The 17,099-nt window shown below is 56.4% G+C and overlaps 1 protein-coding gene across 3 annotated transcripts; it reads right to left on the bottom strand.

Annotated features, from left to right (window-relative positions):
- Nucleotides 1–4,389: 4,389 nt before the first annotated feature.
- SERPINF2 (serpin family F member 2) lies at nucleotides 4,390–16,831 on the bottom strand. 3 transcript variants are annotated; one of them, XM_016931154.4, is made up of 11 exons: nucleotides 16,725–16,740; nucleotides 16,557–16,615; nucleotides 14,574–14,640; nucleotides 14,419–14,457; nucleotides 14,236–14,298; nucleotides 13,722–13,923; nucleotides 12,466–12,609; nucleotides 12,116–12,319; nucleotides 10,921–11,063; nucleotides 6,862–7,066; nucleotides 4,390–5,530 (listed from the first exon to the last, which is right to left on the bottom strand). In XM_016931154.4, the coding sequence occupies exons 2-11, from the start codon at nucleotides 16,562–16,564 to the stop codon at nucleotides 5,118–5,120; spliced, it is 1,488 nt and encodes a 495-aa protein (XP_016786643.1). In that variant the 5' UTR covers nucleotides 16,565–16,615; nucleotides 16,725–16,740; the 3' UTR covers nucleotides 4,390–5,117. The 3 variants fall into 3 exon arrangements, with proteins under 3 accessions (XP_016786643.1, XP_016786641.1, XP_016786642.1); XM_016931152.4 differs by lacking the exon at nucleotides 16,557–16,615 and having other exon boundaries at nucleotides 16,725–16,831; XM_016931153.4 differs by lacking the exons at nucleotides 16,557–16,615; nucleotides 16,725–16,740 and adding an exon at nucleotides 15,042–15,153.
- Nucleotides 16,832–17,099: the final 268 nt, after the last annotated feature.

Here is a 17,099-nt window from a genome sequence, read left to right as displayed (position 1 = left end):
ACCCCTGGGAGAAGGATGTGTCCTCTCCTGCAGGGTCAGCGTGTCCGGCCCTCAAAGATCCTTCCCCACCTTCTTTTTTTTTTGAGACGGAGTCTCACTCTGTCCCCCAGGCTGGAGTGCAGAGGTACCATCTTGGCTCACTGCCACCTCCACCTCCAGGATTCCAGTGATTCTCCTGCCTCAGCCTCCTGACTGGCTGGGATTACAGGCACGTGCCACCACTCCCGGCTAATTTTTGTAGTTTTAGTAGAGATGGGGTTTCACCATGTTGGCTAGGCTGGTCTCGAACTCCTGACCTCAAGTGATCTGCCCACCTCTGCCTCCCAAAGTGCTGGGATTACAGGCATGAGCCACCGTGCCCGGCTAATTTTTTGTATTTTTAGTAGAGACGGAGTTTCATCGTGTTAGCCAGGCTGGTCTCGAACTCCTGACCTCAAGTGATCTGCCTGCCTCGGCCTCCCAAAGTGCTGGGATTACAGGCGTGAGCCACCGTGCCCGGCCCCCGACTTCTTTAAAAGACACTTCCTTGACGCCACATCCCCTAAAGCCACTGCCCATTTCTCAGTGCTCGCTCAGAGCCGCTCTGGAAGGAGCAGTTTCCTCTTTTGTCTACGCTGTGTCGGCTCCCATTTCCCCCAACTCTAGACTTGTGTCTGTGGCCACTTCTCCACTGAAATTCCTGTCACCAAGTTCATGGGTGACCTTATGTCAACTGGCAGTGGACACCTCTGTCCTTGGCAGGAGGCAGTAGACAGTTCCTCCTCCTTGAAACCCTCACTGTCCACACTCTTCCCTTTTTCTGCCACCTCACACACCTTACCTTTTCTGCCTTCTCTGCTGGCTTGATCCTGAGACCCCTTTTCTTCTACATCTCCCCTTAGGCAATTTCCATCAATTCCATGACTTTTTTTTTGTTTATTTTTGAGACGGAGTCTCGCTCATGTCGCCCAGGCTGGAGTGCAGTGGCGTGATCTTGGCTCACTACAACCTCTGCCTCCCAGGTTCAATCAATTCTCCTGTCTCAGCCTCCCTGAGTAGCTGGGACTACAGGCACGCACCACCACACCTGGCTAAATTTTTGTATTTTTAGTAGAGACGGGGTTTCACCGTGTTGGCCCGGATGGTCTCGATCTCCTGACCTTATGATCCGCCTGCCTTGGCCTCCCAAAGTGCTGGGATTATAGGCATGAGCCACCGTGCCTGGCGCAGTTCCATGACATGAAGCACATCTGCATACCCCCAAATAGACAATTCTATCCCTGATCAAATATTCAATTGCCTGCTTGACATTAAAGATGAATAGATGCCAAGCACAGTGGCTCATGCCTATAATCCCAACATTTGGGAGGCCAAGGCAGGAAGGTTGCTTGAGCCCAGGATGTCAAGGCTGCCGTGAGCTGTGATCGCACCACGGCACTCCATCCAGCCAGGGCGACAGAGCAAGAACGTGTCTCTTGGCCGGGCGCGGTGGCTCATGCCTGTAATCCCAGCACTTTGGGAGGCCGAGGTGGGCGGATCACGAGGTCAGGAGATCGAGACCATCCTGGCTAACACGGTGAAACCCCGTCTCCACTAAAAATACAAAAAATTAGCCGGGCGAGGTGGCGGGCACCTGTAGTCCCAGCTGCTAGGGAGGCTGAGGCAGGAGAATGGCATGAACCCCGGGGGGCAGAGCCTGCAGTGAGCCGAGATCGCACCACTGCACTCCAGCCTGGGCGACAGCAAGACTCTGTCTCAAAAATAAAAAAAAATAAAAATAATAAAGACCTTGTCTCTTAAAAAACAACAAAAAACAAAACAAAAAAGAAAACCCGCTATGTTACGGGAAGTCAGAAGAGTTCTGTTTCTTGAGCTGAACCACTATGTTACTGGCAGTCAGGAGGAGGGAGAAGGGTTCGTCTCTTGAGCTGGTGATGGTTGCACAGCGGTATTTGGTTCATGGAAACATTCATTAAGCTTACATATAGTTAAGACTTGTGTACTTTGCATATTATATTTCAACTACAAATTGTAAAGGAAAACACACTTCAGCAGCTTCCCTTCATACTTGGAATAAAATCCAAACCCTTGCTCTGGTCTGCGAGGACCCTCGTGATCTGGCCCCGCCTGTGTCTCCAGCTCCATCTTCCTGGTTTTCTCTGACTTTGTCACACTCTGGTCACACTGGCCATCTTTCTGCTTCTCCAGTGATCCAAGCCCTTTCCTGCCCCAAGGGCCTTTGCCCGGGCTGCTGCCTCTTCCCCTGTTTCTGAACGGTCAGGTCTTCATACTGTCTATCTCTCAGCTAAATGTCCCCTGGGAAAGGCCACCCTGAGTTATTCAGTATCCCAAAAGCTCTCCAATTTCCTTCATAGTACGTCTCCTTCTGTTTTCTGTATCTGGTCCTTTTTTTTATTTTTATTCTTTTTTTTGAGGCAGAGTCTTGCTCTGTCGCCCAGGCTGGAGTGCAGTGGCGCGATCTCGGTTCACTGCAACCTCTGCCTCCTGGGGTCAAGCAATTATCCTGCCTTAGCCTCCTGAGTAGCTGAGACTACAGGCGCCCGCCACTGCACCCAGCTAATTTTTGTATTTTTCAGTAGAGACGGGGTTTCACCATTTTGGCCAGGCTGGTCTTGAACTCCTGACCTCATGATCCACCCACCTCGGCCTCCCAAAGTGCTGGGATTACAGGCGTAAGCCACCGCGCCCGGCCTGGTCCTTTTTTTTTTCTTCAGGCGGAGTCTTGCTCTGTCGCCCAGGCTGGAGTGCAGCGTCTACCTGTTCGTTGCTGCATCCCCAGGGCTTGGTGTTCTGCTGGGTTCATGGGAGGTGCTGAAGAGGTACCTGCTGGGTGGAGGTTACAGTGAAGGCAGCCAGACCAGAGACAGGGAGAGCCTAGCAGGCAATGTCAGGGTTCCCAGGAAGTGAAGACGAGGCCCAGGCTGGGGCACTAGGAGCTGCAGTGGAGAGGAGGGGAACGCTGAGAAAGACTTGACAAGTGCTGCAGGGCATAGTGGCTCACACCACTCTGGGAGGCCGAGGCGGGCAGATCACCTGAGGTCAGGAGTTCGAGACCAGCCTGACCAACATGGCAAACCCTGGTCTCTACTAAAATACAAAAATTAGCAGTGCGTGGTGGCGGGTGCCTGTAATCCCAGCTACTCGGGAGGCTGAGGCTGGAGAATTGCTTGGACCCGGGAGGCAGAGGTTGCAGTGAGCCGAGGTCACACCGCTGCACTCCAGCCTGGGCTACAGAGCGAGACTCTTTCAAAAAAATAAAAAGGACACACTTGACAAGACAAAAAACACTGTGTTTATCGCGTCCCTAGAGCCTAAAGGATCTGTCCTGAGCTCCTCTCTGACTCCTACTCCTCCTCCCGCTCACTCTCTCCACTCCAGCCCCACTGTCCCCTACTTGTCTTCAGCTCCTCCGCAGGACCTCTGCACATGCCGTTCCTCGGCCAGGCCACGCTTCGCCGGGACCTCCATAGTGCCCTCCTTCTTCCCCTTCAAGGCCGTGCTCTCGTGTCACCTTCTCGCAAGGCTTTTCCTCCCAGCCCCGCCCCCTCCCCCACTTCACTTTCACCATTGCTCTCCGGCAGCTCATCCTCGGACAGACCATGTATTTCCCTTTGTTGATTTACTATCTCTCTCTCCACACTGCTCGTTTGCAAGAAGCAAGACTCCATGCCAGGCCTCTCTGACTTCCAGGGGCTTGCTCTTAGCCGCTGCACATTAGGGCTCCAGGTGGCCGCTGCCACGTGGACCCCCTGCACCCCCAGCAGGGAAGCGTGCCCACCCACATGGTCACCCACGCTGCCCCAGCTCCTGGGCTCTGGCACAGAGGAAGGTGTCAGCCCTGTGCCAAGGTTTCCCCACCTGCTTCCCCCAAATCCTCAGGCACTGACTGTCTCCAGCTGGAGCTGGGTACTCCCGGCAGCCTGCCCCCGGCTGGCGGGCACCAGCTCCTGGCAGAGGGGCTGGTGTGTAATTAGAAGCTCCACAAACTCCCTAATTGCCAGTTCTTCTCCCAAACCAGGAGGCTGGCGCTGTTCTGAGCCGCCCTGTTGCCGGCTGCCTGAGGCATAGAGAGAAGAAGAAGCCAGGAGCAGAGCCAGGCTGGCGTGGAGGTGTCCCGGGGGAGGGCTGGCGAGGTCAGAGGGGACCACGGGGTGGAGAGCCAGGCTGGCGTGGAGGTGTCCCCGGGGAGGGCTGGCGAGGTCAGAGGGGACCACGGGGTGGAGGATGCCTGGCGAGTGGCCAGAGGCCAAACGTGGCACTGCGCGGGCTGCCACCCCTGCTGGGCCCAGGGTTCCTCCGCACAGTCCACCCTGCGGCCGCCTCCCTGCCTTCCCCACTATCCTCGCTTGTCCCCACCCATGCCCAGAATGGTGACATCAAACCAGCCAGGCCCATTCATTCTTTATTCAGGTGGCATAAAAATCACTACAAAAACCTTACAAAAGAGCCTTAAGGAGCTCATGGGATCCTTCCCTGCCTCGGTTCCTGAACTCCCGGGCAGAGGAGGGAGACAGGAGAGGAAGGAAGGGAAATGCTGGCAGTGTTGGGATCTCGAGGAGCCGTGGGAAGCCTAGGGTGACAAGGCACAGGGGGTAGGATGGAGGCTGATGGACTCTGGGCAGGTTAGGCCACAGCCAGGCTGTGCCAGACACGAGTTCCACGCGGGGCTGAGGACAACGCTTCGCCTCCCGAGCCACCACCAGGGCCCGTCTCTCTCCGTCCTAGCCTAGGTGTCCCGGGACAAGTCCAAAGGCAGCCCTCTCCCCCTCCCTTTTTCTCTGGTAAACAAAAGTCGGGGTGTCCCAGCTGACGTGGGGAGCAGCTAACCTGTCTCCTGGCAGAACTAGAAGCACCTCCCTCCTGCCCAGGCCCCGGTGCAGGACACCCTCTGAGCCTGTTTGGAAGAAAGATGAGGGTCAGGCTCCCGGCTCCCCGATGCCTGCCCTCCTCCCAGCCACGCCCCCCCACCCTAAACTCCCCAAGAGGTGTTGGGAAAGAATGGCCTCTCTCAGACTGCCCCCGGCCCCTGCCCCAGTGCCACAAAGCAGGTTGGAAAGAGTCACATGAGTGGAGAGGCTGGTCCAGGCAGGGACTCTGGATGCCACAGCCACGGCCCCTCACTTGGGGCTGCCAAACTGGGGGTAATCCTCCTCCATGGGGGGCACAAGTTTTAAGTCAGGGCCGAAAAGCTTGTCTCCACGGGGGAAGCCTTTCAGGCTCTGGAGGAAGTCCTTGTTGCCCGGGGAATCCTGCTGTTCCTTGAGCTCCCGCGGTGCACTGGGGTTGGGGTTCCTCACGCTGCCCACGAAGAGGGGAAGGCCTGTGGTGTCCTCGAAGATGAAGAAGAGGAAGGGGCGGTTCACGCTGAAGGAGGACAGGGACATGCGGGACATGGCAATGCTGGTGGCCGCCGCCGCCTCCACGCCGACCTCGCTGAGCTCCAGGGTGGACTGATGCTGCACGCCGGACACCACCAGGCTCTGCTCGGAGATCCCACGCAGGTCTGGGGCCTGGAACAACTCCTGCAGGCCTGCCCAGGGCCAGAGATGGCTGGTCAGAGCTGCCCTTGGCCCCACAGGCTCCTGGAGCTGCTTGGGAGGGTGTCTGAGATCCTGGCCAGGGAACAGCTTGAACTCACAGATACCTGCTTCATTCCTATCCGGTTTCCAAGACTCAGCTTAAACACCACCTCCTCCAGGAAGCCTTCCCTGATCCCCAGCTCTAAAGTCCAACCAAGGTACATTTTCAGTGTTCTCCCAGGTGAGCTGGAGAGAAGCCCTCTCTGTCTTATCGCTTATGCTGTAGTAAGTATGTGATTGCTCGTCTGCCCACCCCATTAGATTCAGCTGTTTGTACATGGTGGGCTCCCGGTGCCTGGTACAGTGCCTGGAATACAGCAGCTGCTTAGCAAATGGCTGAAGGATAGATGCTTTATTTATTTATTTTAGTTATTATAATTTTTTTTTGAGATGGAGTCTCACTCTGTCATCCAGGCTGGAGTACAGTGGCGTGATCTCGGCTCACTGCAACCTCCTCCTCCCAGGTTCAAGCAATTCTCCTGCCTCAGCCTCCCAAGTAGCTGGGATTATGGGCATGCGCCACCACGCCCGGCTAATTTTTGTATTTTTAGTGGAGACGGGTTTCGCCATGTTGGCCAGGCTGGTCTCAAACTCATGACCTCAGGTGATCCACCCTCTTTGGCCTCCCAAAGTGCTAGGATTACAGGCGTGAGCCACCATGCCCGGCCTTTATTTTTATTTTTGAGACAAGGTCTTCGTTCTGTTGCTGAGGCTGGAGTGCAGTGGCACAATTACGGCTCACTGCAGCCTCAGCCACCTGGGTTCAAGAGGGCCTCCCACCTCAACCTCCCCAGTAGCATGCACCACACCTGGCTAATTTTTGTATTTTTTGTAGAGACGGAGTTTCACTGTGTTGCACAGGCTGGTGTCGGACTCCCGGGCTCAAGCAATCCACCCACTTCAGCTTCCCAACGTGCTGGGATTACAGGCATGAGCCACTCCACCCAGCATTTCTTTAACAGTGTGACACCCCAGCTTCTCCTCCTTCCCCTTCCAGGGAAGCCAGCGAGGCTCACATGCCATCCCAGGCTCTCTACCCAGACTCTCCTTGCAATGCGAGGTCTTGGGCAGCAAAGCAGAGCCCCATTCCCCGGGCCACCCCAACTTGCTCTAGGACAGAGGGTCTGGGGGCTCATATTCAACCCTCTCCCCGCTCCCGAAGCCCTGGAAAAGAGCAGGACACAGGACAGCTCTGACTCAGCTCCACTGCCAGCCAGACGCTTCCTCCTTACCCGCCCTGCCCAGCCTGACCTCGGGGGCTGGCCCGCACCCTCCTCCTTACCCAGCTGGCTGAGGGTGGCCACCAGGTCCATTTGGTGTTTCAGATACAGCTTAGGCAGCCGGACCTTGGTGGGCCTCTCCCACACCAAAGGTGGGTGCAGGGTGTCCCAACTCAGGTTGGCCAGTACCTGGGACACGTTCCATTCAAAGTGGGTGGGTACAAGGACCACAAAGCTCATGTTGTTCTTAAAGGGGAAATGAGCCACCTACAGAAAAGGGAAGGGAAGAGCATGAGGACAGAAAGCCCCGAAGCTAAGTGGGGGCGGGGCCAGCAGGTGCTCCTAAGGCAGACAATGGGGCTCCTGGCCATCCTGCCAGGCGTGTGACTGACCCCACTGCTCCTCCCACTTCCTCACTGTGGGGTGGAGTCATACTACCTGTCCCACTGCAGGCGGACACGTAACCGAATGAGATGCTTTTAAAGTTTCTAGCAGTGTGGCCGGGCATGGGGGCTCACGCCTGTAATCCCAGCACTTTGGGAGGCCGAGGCAGGCAGATCACCTGAGGTCAGGAGTTCAAGACCAGCCTGACCAACATGGCAAAACCTCATCTCAACTAAAAATACAAAAATGAGCTGGGCTTCTGTGGTGACGGGCGCTTGTAATCACAGCTACTCGGGAGGCTGAGGCAGGAGAATTGCTTGAACTCGGGAGGTGGAGGTTGCCATGCGCCAAGATCAAGCCAGTGCACTCCAGCCTGGGGGACAGGAGTAAAAATCCGTCTCAAAAAAAAAAAAAAAAAAAAACATGCTAGCAGTGTCCGCTGTCACAGACAGTGCTCAATAATACCTGGTGGTTTTCTCTCTTCACCGGCTACCAGCTGGCCGTGTGACCCGGCGTAAGGAATCGCCTGTCTTTGTCTCAGCTTCTCCAGATGTACCACAGACAGGGTCACTGGCTGTCATACCACAGCTGGGTTCTGTGGGTGAGCCACTACCGAGTGCTGCCCTCCCCACCCTCCCTCACCTCCCTCTTGTGACTTTGCCAGCTGTGTAAATATATTGTGATTTGGCTTAAGATTTCTTTTTTTTTTCTTTTCTCTTGAGTTGGAGTCTCGCACTGTCGCCCAGGCTGGAGTGCAGTGGCGCAATCTCGGCTCACCGCAACCTCCGCCTCGTGGATTCACGCCATTCTTCTGCCTCAGCCTCCCGAGTAGCTGGGATTACAGGTGCCCGCCACTACGCCCGGCTAATTTTTTGTATTTTTAGAAGAGATGGGGTTTCACCGTGTTAGCCAGGATGGTCTCAATCTCCTGACCTCGTGATCCACCTGCCTTGGCCTCCCAAAGTGCTGGGATTACAGGCATGAGCCTATAAACCACACCCAGCCTCTTTTTTTTTTTTTTTCAAGACAGAGTTTCACTCTTATTGTCCAGGCTGGAGTGCAGTGGCATGATCTTGGCTCACTGCAACCTCTGCCACCTGGGTTCAAGTGATTCTCCTGCCTCAGCCTCCCAAGTAGCTGGGACTACAGGCGCTCACCATCTCACGTGGCCAATTGATGTATTTTTAGTAGAGATGGGGTTTCACCATGTTGGCCAGGCTGGTCTCAAACTCCAGACCTCAGGTGATCCACCTGCCTCAGCCTCCCACAGTGCTGGGATTACAGGCGTGAGCCACCGTGCCCAGCCATTAAGATTTGATTTGAAGGGATTCTGCAGCAAAAGCAGTGTGGACACCACAGGGCTCGAGGGCCTCCTGCAGCTGTGACTCCTTGGGTTCCAGGCAGAGTGCCCGTGTGGAGAACCCCTGCCCGTGGGAGGATAAGCCCCGGGTTCTGGCTGTTTGGGCCTGTCTGCAGAGGGCCTGAGGACAAGAAAGGCTGAGGGGGCCTAAGGAAAGGAGACAAAGGATGAAGGAAGAGTGCGCAGGACACAGCCTGGAGGAAGGGGGAAGCAGGAAAGGGGAGCCTCGGGGAGGTGGATCAGACTGGCCTTTCAGAATGAGCTGCAGGGAAGCCAGGACGCGTTCCCGGGCCAGCCTCGCCCACAGCCCCCTCCCAGGAGGGCTGCCCAAGTGGCTTCTGGCTCCTCCCTGCAGAAGTGGCTGTGCTCTGTGTCACACTTGCCTTGGGAAGCTAACAAATACAGCCATCTCAGCCACAGCTGTCTGGCCCGGGGATCAATACCCAGGCCAAGGGGACCACATTTAGGCTAGAAGCAAGAGAGGCCACACCTGAGACAGCCTGGCACGGAATTTTATCCAATCAGAGCTGGGCGCAGTGGCTCCTGCCTGTAATCCCAGCACTTTGGGAGGCCGAGGCGGGCGGATCACTTGAGGTCAGGAGTTTGAGAGCAGCCTGGCCAACATGGTGAAACCTGTCTCTACTAAAAAAAAAAATACAAAAATTGGCCGGGCGCGGTGGCTCACACCTGTAATCCCAGCACGTTGGGAGGCTGAGGCAGGCGAATCACGAGGTCAGGAGATGGAGACCATCCTGGCCAATATGGTGAAACCCCGTCTCTACTAAAAATACAAAAATTAGCTGGGCATGGTGGCGGGCGCCTGTAGTCCAAGCTACTCAGGAGGCTGAGGCAGGAGAATCCCTTGAACCCGGGAGGCGGAGATTGCAGTGAGCCAAGATTGCACCACTGCACTCCAGTCTGGGCGATAGAGAGAAACTCCGTCTCAAAAACAAACAAACAAACGAACAAAATTAGCCAGGCGTGGTGGTGCACGCCTGTAGTCCCAACTACTCGAGAGGTTGAGGCAGGAGAGTGGCTTGAACCCAGGAGGCAGAGGCTGCAGTGAGCCGAGATCGAGCCACTGCACTCCAGCCTGGGTGACAGAGCAAGACTCTGTCTCAAAAAAAAAAAAAAAAAGAAGAAGTTTATCCAATCAGAATGTTCCATGCAAGATGCTGAGAAATCCAATCGAATCAGATCCTCCTTTCTAAGGAGCACTGTGTGAGCGCCCCGTGGAATCTCCCAGGCTGGGGGCTGCAGAGACTCTGAGTGGCTACATGGCCGTGGGGTGGTCCCTGTGCTGCCCCAAAGTCCATGGGCCCTTGTAATAAACCCTTATCAACAACGGTCACCTGAGTCTCAATTCAATGCCCCCTCCTCACAGAATTCTCCCTTACCACTCTAAAATGCCTAAATAAGGCCAGGCCTGGTGGCTCATGCCCGTAATCCCAGCACTTAGGGAGGCCGAGGTGGGCAGATGACCTGAGGTCAGGAGTTCAAGGCCAGCCTTTGTTTTTTCTGAGTCGGAGTCTCAATCTGTCTCCCAGGCTGGAGTGCAGGGGTGCGATCTCAGCCCACTGCAGCCTCCGTCTCCCGGGTTCAAGTGATTCTCCTGCCTCAGCCTCCAGAGTATCTGGGATTACAGGCGCCCGCCACCATGGCTGGCTAATTTTTGTATTTTTAGTAGAGACGGGGCTTTGCTATGTTGGTCAGGCTGGTCTCGAACTCCTGACCTCAAAATCACGGCTCACTGCAACCTTTGCCTCCTGGGTTCAAGTGATTCTCCTGCCTCAGCCTCTGGAGTAGCTGGGATTATAGGCACCTGCCACCACGCCTGGCTAATTTTTGTATTTTTGGTAGAAACGGGGTTTCAAATCTTGACCAGGCTGGTCTCGAACTCCTGACCTTATGATCCACCTGCCTGGGCCTCCCAAAGTGCTGGGATTACAGGCGTGAGCCACCGCGCCCGGCCAAAATCACCTTCTTTTTCAGTTTTCCCTCCACAGCGCTTCCCAGCGTCTGGAATTCCTGTGTTGACGTCCATTCACTGTTGCACTGTGTATCCTCCTTCCTAAGAGCAGAGACCTGGCCTCCCTCATGCTCCACAAAAACCCTAGTGCTTAGAACAGTATCTGGAACACAGCAAATGCCTAGTATATTTTCATTGAATTACTAAACCTCAAAGAGCCTGGAGCCTCAGTCCTCCTGCCAGGTAGGATGGGGGATCATGGGACCTTTTGCAGTTGCCTGCCTAGGGGACATGGAGGCAAGAAAGGCGAGACAGCCTCCACCCATCCCTGTGCCTGCTCCACAGCCTGTCCACTCCCTTCCCCACCTCCCAGCCTCAGGCCCAGCCTGCTGGACAACCAAGGGTGACCTGGATCTCAGGCTGCTCCAGCAAGAACCAGCGCAGCGGGTACGTGCGGGCCTGCATCATTTCCACAGGCACCGTGAACTGCTCGTCCAGGTGGAAGGAGTCTCTCTGGGTAAGGCTCGGGTCAAACTTGTTCCTCCAGAAACCTGAAACCCAGCAGAGGGCAGGGGTCACGTCGACGGGGACCAGCTTGGGCTCTGCACCCCCAGCCCGTTGCCCGTCCCACCCAGAATCCATTCAAGGATGAGACAGCGGTGGAGGCCAAGACCCCAGGGAATGCTAGCTGGCATCCAGTTGATCTAAGATCTCTTTCCCGTAGCATTTTTGAAATCTGGGCTTGTGTTTTCCCCAACCCCTGCAATTCTCCTAGGAACCTCCTCCTGGATCTTTTTTTTTTTTTTTTTTTGAGACAGAGTCTCGCTCTGTCGCCCAGGCTGGAGTGCAGTGGCACGACCTCCGCTCACTGCAAGCTCCACCGCCTCCCGGGTTCACGCCATTCTCCTGCCTCAGCCTCCCGAGTAGCTGGGACTACAGGTGCCCGCCACTACGCCCAGCTAATTTTTTTGTATTTTTAGCAGAGATGGGGGTTTCACCGTGTTAGCCAGGATGGTCTCCATCTCCTGACCTCGTGATCTGCCCGCCTCGGCCTCCCAAAGTGCTGGGATTACAGGCGTGAGCCACCGCGCCCAGCCCCTCCTGGATCTTTTCAGACCATTTGTTCCCAGGGTATTCTCTCTAGAACAACTCATCTGGCTCCTGGGCACCCATCCCCACCACACCCAGACAGCCTCCTGCCTCATGGCCCAGACTGAGGAAGAAAGGAGACCCTCAGAACAAAGCCTGCATGGCCAGGCGCGGTGGCTCATGCCTGTAATCCCAGCACTTTGGGAGGCCGAGGTGGGCAGATCACCTGAGGTCAGGAGTTCAAGGCCAGCCTGGCCAACATGGTGAAACCCTGTCTCTACTAAAATACAAAAATTAGCTGGGTGTGGTGGCAGATGCCTGTAATCCCAGCTACTGGGGAGGCTGAGCCAGGAGAATCACTTCAACCTGGGAGGCGGAGGTTGCAGGGAGCCGAGATGGCACCACTGCGCTCCACCCTGGGTGACAGAGCGAGACTTGTCTCAAAAAAACAAAAAGGCCTGCACGTCCCAGCTCAGCCTACAGGGTGGGGGATCTGAGAGGAGGAGGAGCGCACCCTGGAAGTGGATGGCGTTGAGGAGAAGCAACACGGTGTCTTCCGGCAGCCCAGAGAGGAATTCCTGAATCTTCCCCTCTGTGGCCTCCTTCACCCATTGGTTGATATTTGCCAGGTCATCTTCCTGCTTTCCCGTCAGGCTCACGGGCTTTGCCCCAAATAGCTGTTCGGATTGTTCCAGGAAATCTTCTTTGATGGGAAATCCTGCACGGAGGCAGCACAAGCTGTTCCCAGGGCTCCAGGCTCCACAGCCAGACACGCCCCTACTTGCTACCAGAGGCCCAGCCCCTTGCTCTCACCCTCCTCCACCCAGGGCAGGACTGAGGGAGCTCCCTGCCATCAGCGCCTACCTTTCTGCAGGTACATCCTGGCAGCCAGTCGGAACGCGCCGGGGCCCAGGTCCTGGCAGAGGCGGCTCAGCAGATGGGGGAGGCAGGGCCCTGAGCCTGCGTGCAGCACCTGTTGCAGCCTCTGCAACGTGTGGTTCTGAGCACCTGGAGGGCACCGCACAGGCTGAGGCCCGGCTGCGGGTCCTTTCTCACCCCCACTGCCCACTCCAGTCCCTCCTGGATACCCGTGACAAGCACGTCCACGGGACCACACGCCATCCTTCCACAGCCACGGATCTGTTCTGCGTGACTCTCACCCCTGTGGCTGACAGGCTGGGTGACCTCACCCCCCGCAAGTTACCTTCCCTCTCTGGGCTTCTGTTTCCCACAGTGAGACCCTCCAGCACAGTGGGAAAGAGTGTAGCTAGCAAACTCTCGCATAAGAATCACCAGGAGGGGCCGGGCGCGGTGGCTCACGCCTGTAATCCCAGCACTTTGGGAGGCTGAGGCAGGTTGATCACCTTAGGTCGAGAGTTCGAGACCACCCTGGCCAACATGGTGAAACCCTGTCTCTACTAAAAATACAAAACTCAGCTGTGCATGGTGGCTGGTGCCTGTGATCCCAGCTATTTGGGAGGCTGAGGCAGGAGAATTGCTTGAACCCAGGAGACAGAGGTTGCAGTGAGCTGAGATCACACCACTGCACCCTAGCCTGGGTGACAGAGCAAGACTCTGTCTCAAAAAAAAAAAAAAAAAAATCACCAGGAGGACTTGTAAATAAGCAGATTCCCCGGCCCAGTCCCTGAGATCTGATTCACATAGACAGATGGGTGGGGGCCCAGGAATCTGCATTTGTTGTTGTTGTTGTTTGAGATGGAATCTTGCTCTGTCACCCAGGCTGGAGTGCAGTGGCGCCATCTCGGCTCACTGTAACCTCCAACTCCCAGGTTCAAACAATTCTCTGCCTCAGCCTCCTGAGTAGCTGGAATTACAGGTGCGCACCACCACGCACAGCTAATTTTTTTGTATTTTTAGTAGAGACAGTTTCACCATGTTGGCCAGGCTGGTCTTGAACTCCTGACCTCATGATCCACCCGCCTCAGCCTCCCAAAGTGCTGGGATTACAGGCGTGACCCACCGCCCCGGCCTAGGAATCTGCATTTTTACCAAACAGCCACGTGACCCTGGTGGAGGAACCGCCCGCGGAGAACCACTGGAGTACTGAGTTCCTACTGGCCTCCCAGCTCTCTTGGTCTGGACAAGTGGTGCCAGGGTACCTAGTGCCAGGTGAGACAGCGCCAGGGCCACACTCAGGGGTGACAGGATGAGGTTGGGGCAGGTGGACGTTTGAGCCACCAGGGAGAACAGGTCGGCAGTGAAGGCCATCATGGCCCGGGCCAGCCTGCGGGTCTGCTCCGGGGTGGGGTCTCTGCTGCAGACTCCTGGGGGACTCTTCAGGGCAGTCTGGCCACCAGGCTCCTGCAGGGACAGATCAGGGGTCAGGGAGGTCAAGGGGTCAGCTCCAGGTTCTGTGTTGAAGGTCTTGTCACAGCCCCTGTGCCTGAGGACAGCAGGGCCTTGTCCCAGCCCCAGGGAAGAGGGAGCGTCAGACGGAGGGCACTGGCATTCTGGGGCCTGGCGCCCACCTTCGGTCCTCCCCACCCTCTCTCCCTTCTGGCCTCTGGACTCCAGAGCCTCAGCCTCAGCACACGCCCCCGCCCCCCGACCCCTGCCAATGGGCCCTCCTCCCTCTAGCCCCGCCCACTCTTCCCCAGCCCCACCTGGTTGTACCTGGTTGCCCAACTTGAGCAGGGTAAGTGGGGACACCTGCTCCTGGTTCGGCCCGCTAGTTAGCTGCGGAAAGGAGCAAGCAGATGGAGACCGACCCTTCCCACAGGCCCCCCACCCTGCCCAAGCCACCGGTGAGACCCCCGGGACCTTCCCCCCCGTCACAGGCTCCTCACTCCCCAGTACCTGCCGGCCCAAGGGCTCCATGGCGCTCACAGGGGAGAACTGTGGAGAAAGGGATGAGGATAGGAGGTCCCCTCGGAGCCAAGCCCTCCCTCCATGCCAACGCCCCTCTTCTTCCCCCTCCACCCCACCCCAACTTGACTTCAGCCCAGCCTCACCACGGAGCAGGGGCCTTGCAGGCAGGACCAGCTGAGCACCAGGAGCCCCCAGAGCAGCGCCATGTTCCTGTGGCAGGGACAGAAAGCTCTGTTCCCATCTCACATCCCCACGCCCGCCAGGGAATCCTACCCACGCGATCACAGATAACGCCAAGTCCTGGGTCATGATTGCCAAGGGGAAGAAGCAGGCTCCAGAATCAGAACAGACCCCAAACACACGAGCAGCGGCTCCCACTCCTGCAGCTGGGACATCCGCCCTGGCTTCTCCCCCTTTTTAGTTTCTGGTGTTTCATATTTCATGCATTTCATGCACTGAGGGTGTTTTAGTGAATAGGAGGGAAATACCAAAACAAAAACGTTCTCATTCTACAAGGCCCTGCACTGTGAATCAGATCTGTGTCTGAATCCAGGCTGCCTCTTGCCAAAGGACCTTGGCATTTCCCATAACTCCACCAGGCTTGGCCTTACCTTGTAAAACGGTGGCACAAGTCCCTCACTCCTCTCACATGCATGGTGAGGACCAAAATAAGACCGTCTCTTTGGGACTTTTTGTTGTTTATTTTTTGAGACGGAGTTTCGATCTCGTTGACCAGGCTGGAGTGCAGTGGCACGATCTCGGCTCACCGCAACCTCCACCTCCCAGGTTCAAGCGATTCTCCTGCTTCAGCCTCCCGAATAGCTGGGATTACAGGCATGCGCCACCACGCCTGGCTAATTCTGTATTTCTTAGTAGAAACGGGGTTTCTCTGTGTTAGTCAGGCTGGTCTTAAACTCCGAACCTCAGGTGATCCTCCTGCCTTGGCCTCCCAAAGTGCTAGGATTACAGGCATGAGCCACTGCACCCGGCATAAGACCATCTTTGTGGCCAGGCACGGTGGCCCAAGCCTGTAATCCCAGCACTTTGGGAGGCCAGGGGCAGGTGGATCACCTGAGGTCGGGAGTTCAAGACCAGCCTGGCCAACATGGTGAAACCCCATCTCTACTGAAAATATAAAAATTAGCCAGGCGTGGTGGTGGGCCCCTGTAATCCCAGCTACTCGGGAGGCTGAGGCAGAGAACTGCTTGAACCCGGGAGGCAGAGGTTGCAGTGAGCCGAGATCACGCCACTGCACTCCAGCCTGGGTGACAGAGCAAGACTCTGTCTCAAAAAAATACATAAGGCCATCTTTGTAAACCCTGAGTACAATGCTTGGCACTCCCCCGATGGCTGGGGTCAGCTTGGCTCAAGGCCACCTCTTCTGGGAAGCCTGCCCTGAAGCCTCCACTGCAGAGCTCCAACACAGAGCTCCTACCCAGCCTGCTGCATCCATTTAGCCTGTCTTTTTTTTTTTTTTTTTTTTTTTGAGACGGAGTTTCATTCTTATCATGCAGGCTGGAGTGCAATGGCACAATCTCGGCTCACTGCAACCTCCGCCTCCTGGGTTAAAGCGATTCTCCTGCCTCAGCCTCCCGAGTAGCTGGGATTACAGGCATGTGCCACCACGCCTGGCTAATTTTGTATTTTTAGTAGAGACGGGGTTTCTCCATGTTGGTCAGGCTGGTCTCGAACTCCTGACCTCAGGTGATCCACCTGCCTCAGCCTCCCAAAGTGCTGGGATGACAGGCATGAGTCACCACGCCCAGCCCTAACCCGTCTTTCTCAGGCTGGTCAGGTCTTGCCCACAAGGCTGGACATACCTGTGAGGCCCTGAGGTCTCACCAGGGGTGGCAAGGTGGCCAGAGAGCTGCCTTTTGACCCAGCAGCAGAGCCCAGTGAATGACTCTGGCCAGAGCCACCTCTGCACTTAGGAGCATCACAGGCCTCTGCCCCAGGCTGGCTCTGGGAAGGGCAGGTGTTGGTCTCAGGAGAATAAGTCAGAGCAGGTCTCGGTCTACCTCCAGCCCACCCCCATCTCGGGGCCAACCCTTCTGGAGGATCCTTTGGTCCCCCCAGCCCCACCCCCATCCCACACAAGAGCCCTTGGCCAGGGCCCCAACTCCGACCTGGGCATTAGAATCTTCTTGCCAAGAACAGGCTCCAGTTTTTCAAGTCCCAGAAGAGGCTGGGGAGTGACAGGCCTCCTGAATAAATCCCAGACCCCTCAGCCAGGGAGGCAGCTCCCTCCTCCTCTCCCGCCCAAGGAGCAGGCCGAGCCGCCCCTCCCCTCGTACCTCTGTGGGCTCCTTGCTGTCACACACGACGTTCCTCTGGCCCCACTTGGGTGCTCCTCACTCTCTGCCCAGGCTCCAACCAGCCCAGCCCACCCCTCCCCTCCCACCAGGACCTTTACTCTCAGCCAACCCCTGTTCAGATTGCTTTCTCTTCTGGTAAATATTGACTTGCACATCCGGTTAAACATTGATCTTGAAGCCAGAAGCCCCTTTCCCACCAGGGCATCTAACCCTGAGGCAGCCACGCAGAACCCCCTATATTTGGGTCCCCCCCCCCGAGTCTGGAAAGAGGAAGTTCAGGAGGAGAGAGTTGAAGAGACTGGATCTGGCTAGCCAAGAGGGCGGATCCAGAAAGCACAGGAACCTAGCACTGTG

This window comes from Pan troglodytes, chromosome 19, assembly GCF_028858775.2.
Source record: "Pan troglodytes isolate AG18354 chromosome 19, NHGRI_mPanTro3-v2.0_pri, whole genome shotgun sequence".
NCBI lineage: Eukaryota > Metazoa > Chordata > Mammalia > Primates > Hominidae > Pan > Pan troglodytes.
This window is presented reverse-complemented; position numbering and strand designations above follow the sequence as displayed.

What these genes read in the sequence shown, in the direction of transcription:
- SERPINF2 (XM_016931153.4), bottom strand. Translation starts at nt 15,085, where the DNA reads ATGCATGTGAGAGGAGTGAGGGACTTGTGCCACCGTTTTACAAG. An exon ending in TGGAGCCCTTGGGCCGGCAG is followed by an intron (nt 14,299 to 14,418) that starts GTACTGGGGAGT and finishes TCCTTTCCGCAG; the next exon opens with CTAACTAGCGGGCCGAACCA. An exon ending in CAACGCCATCCACTTCCAGG is followed by an intron (nt 11,064 to 12,115) that starts GTGCGCTCCTCC and finishes GCTGGGTTTCAG; the next exon opens with GTTTCTGGAGGAACAAGTTT.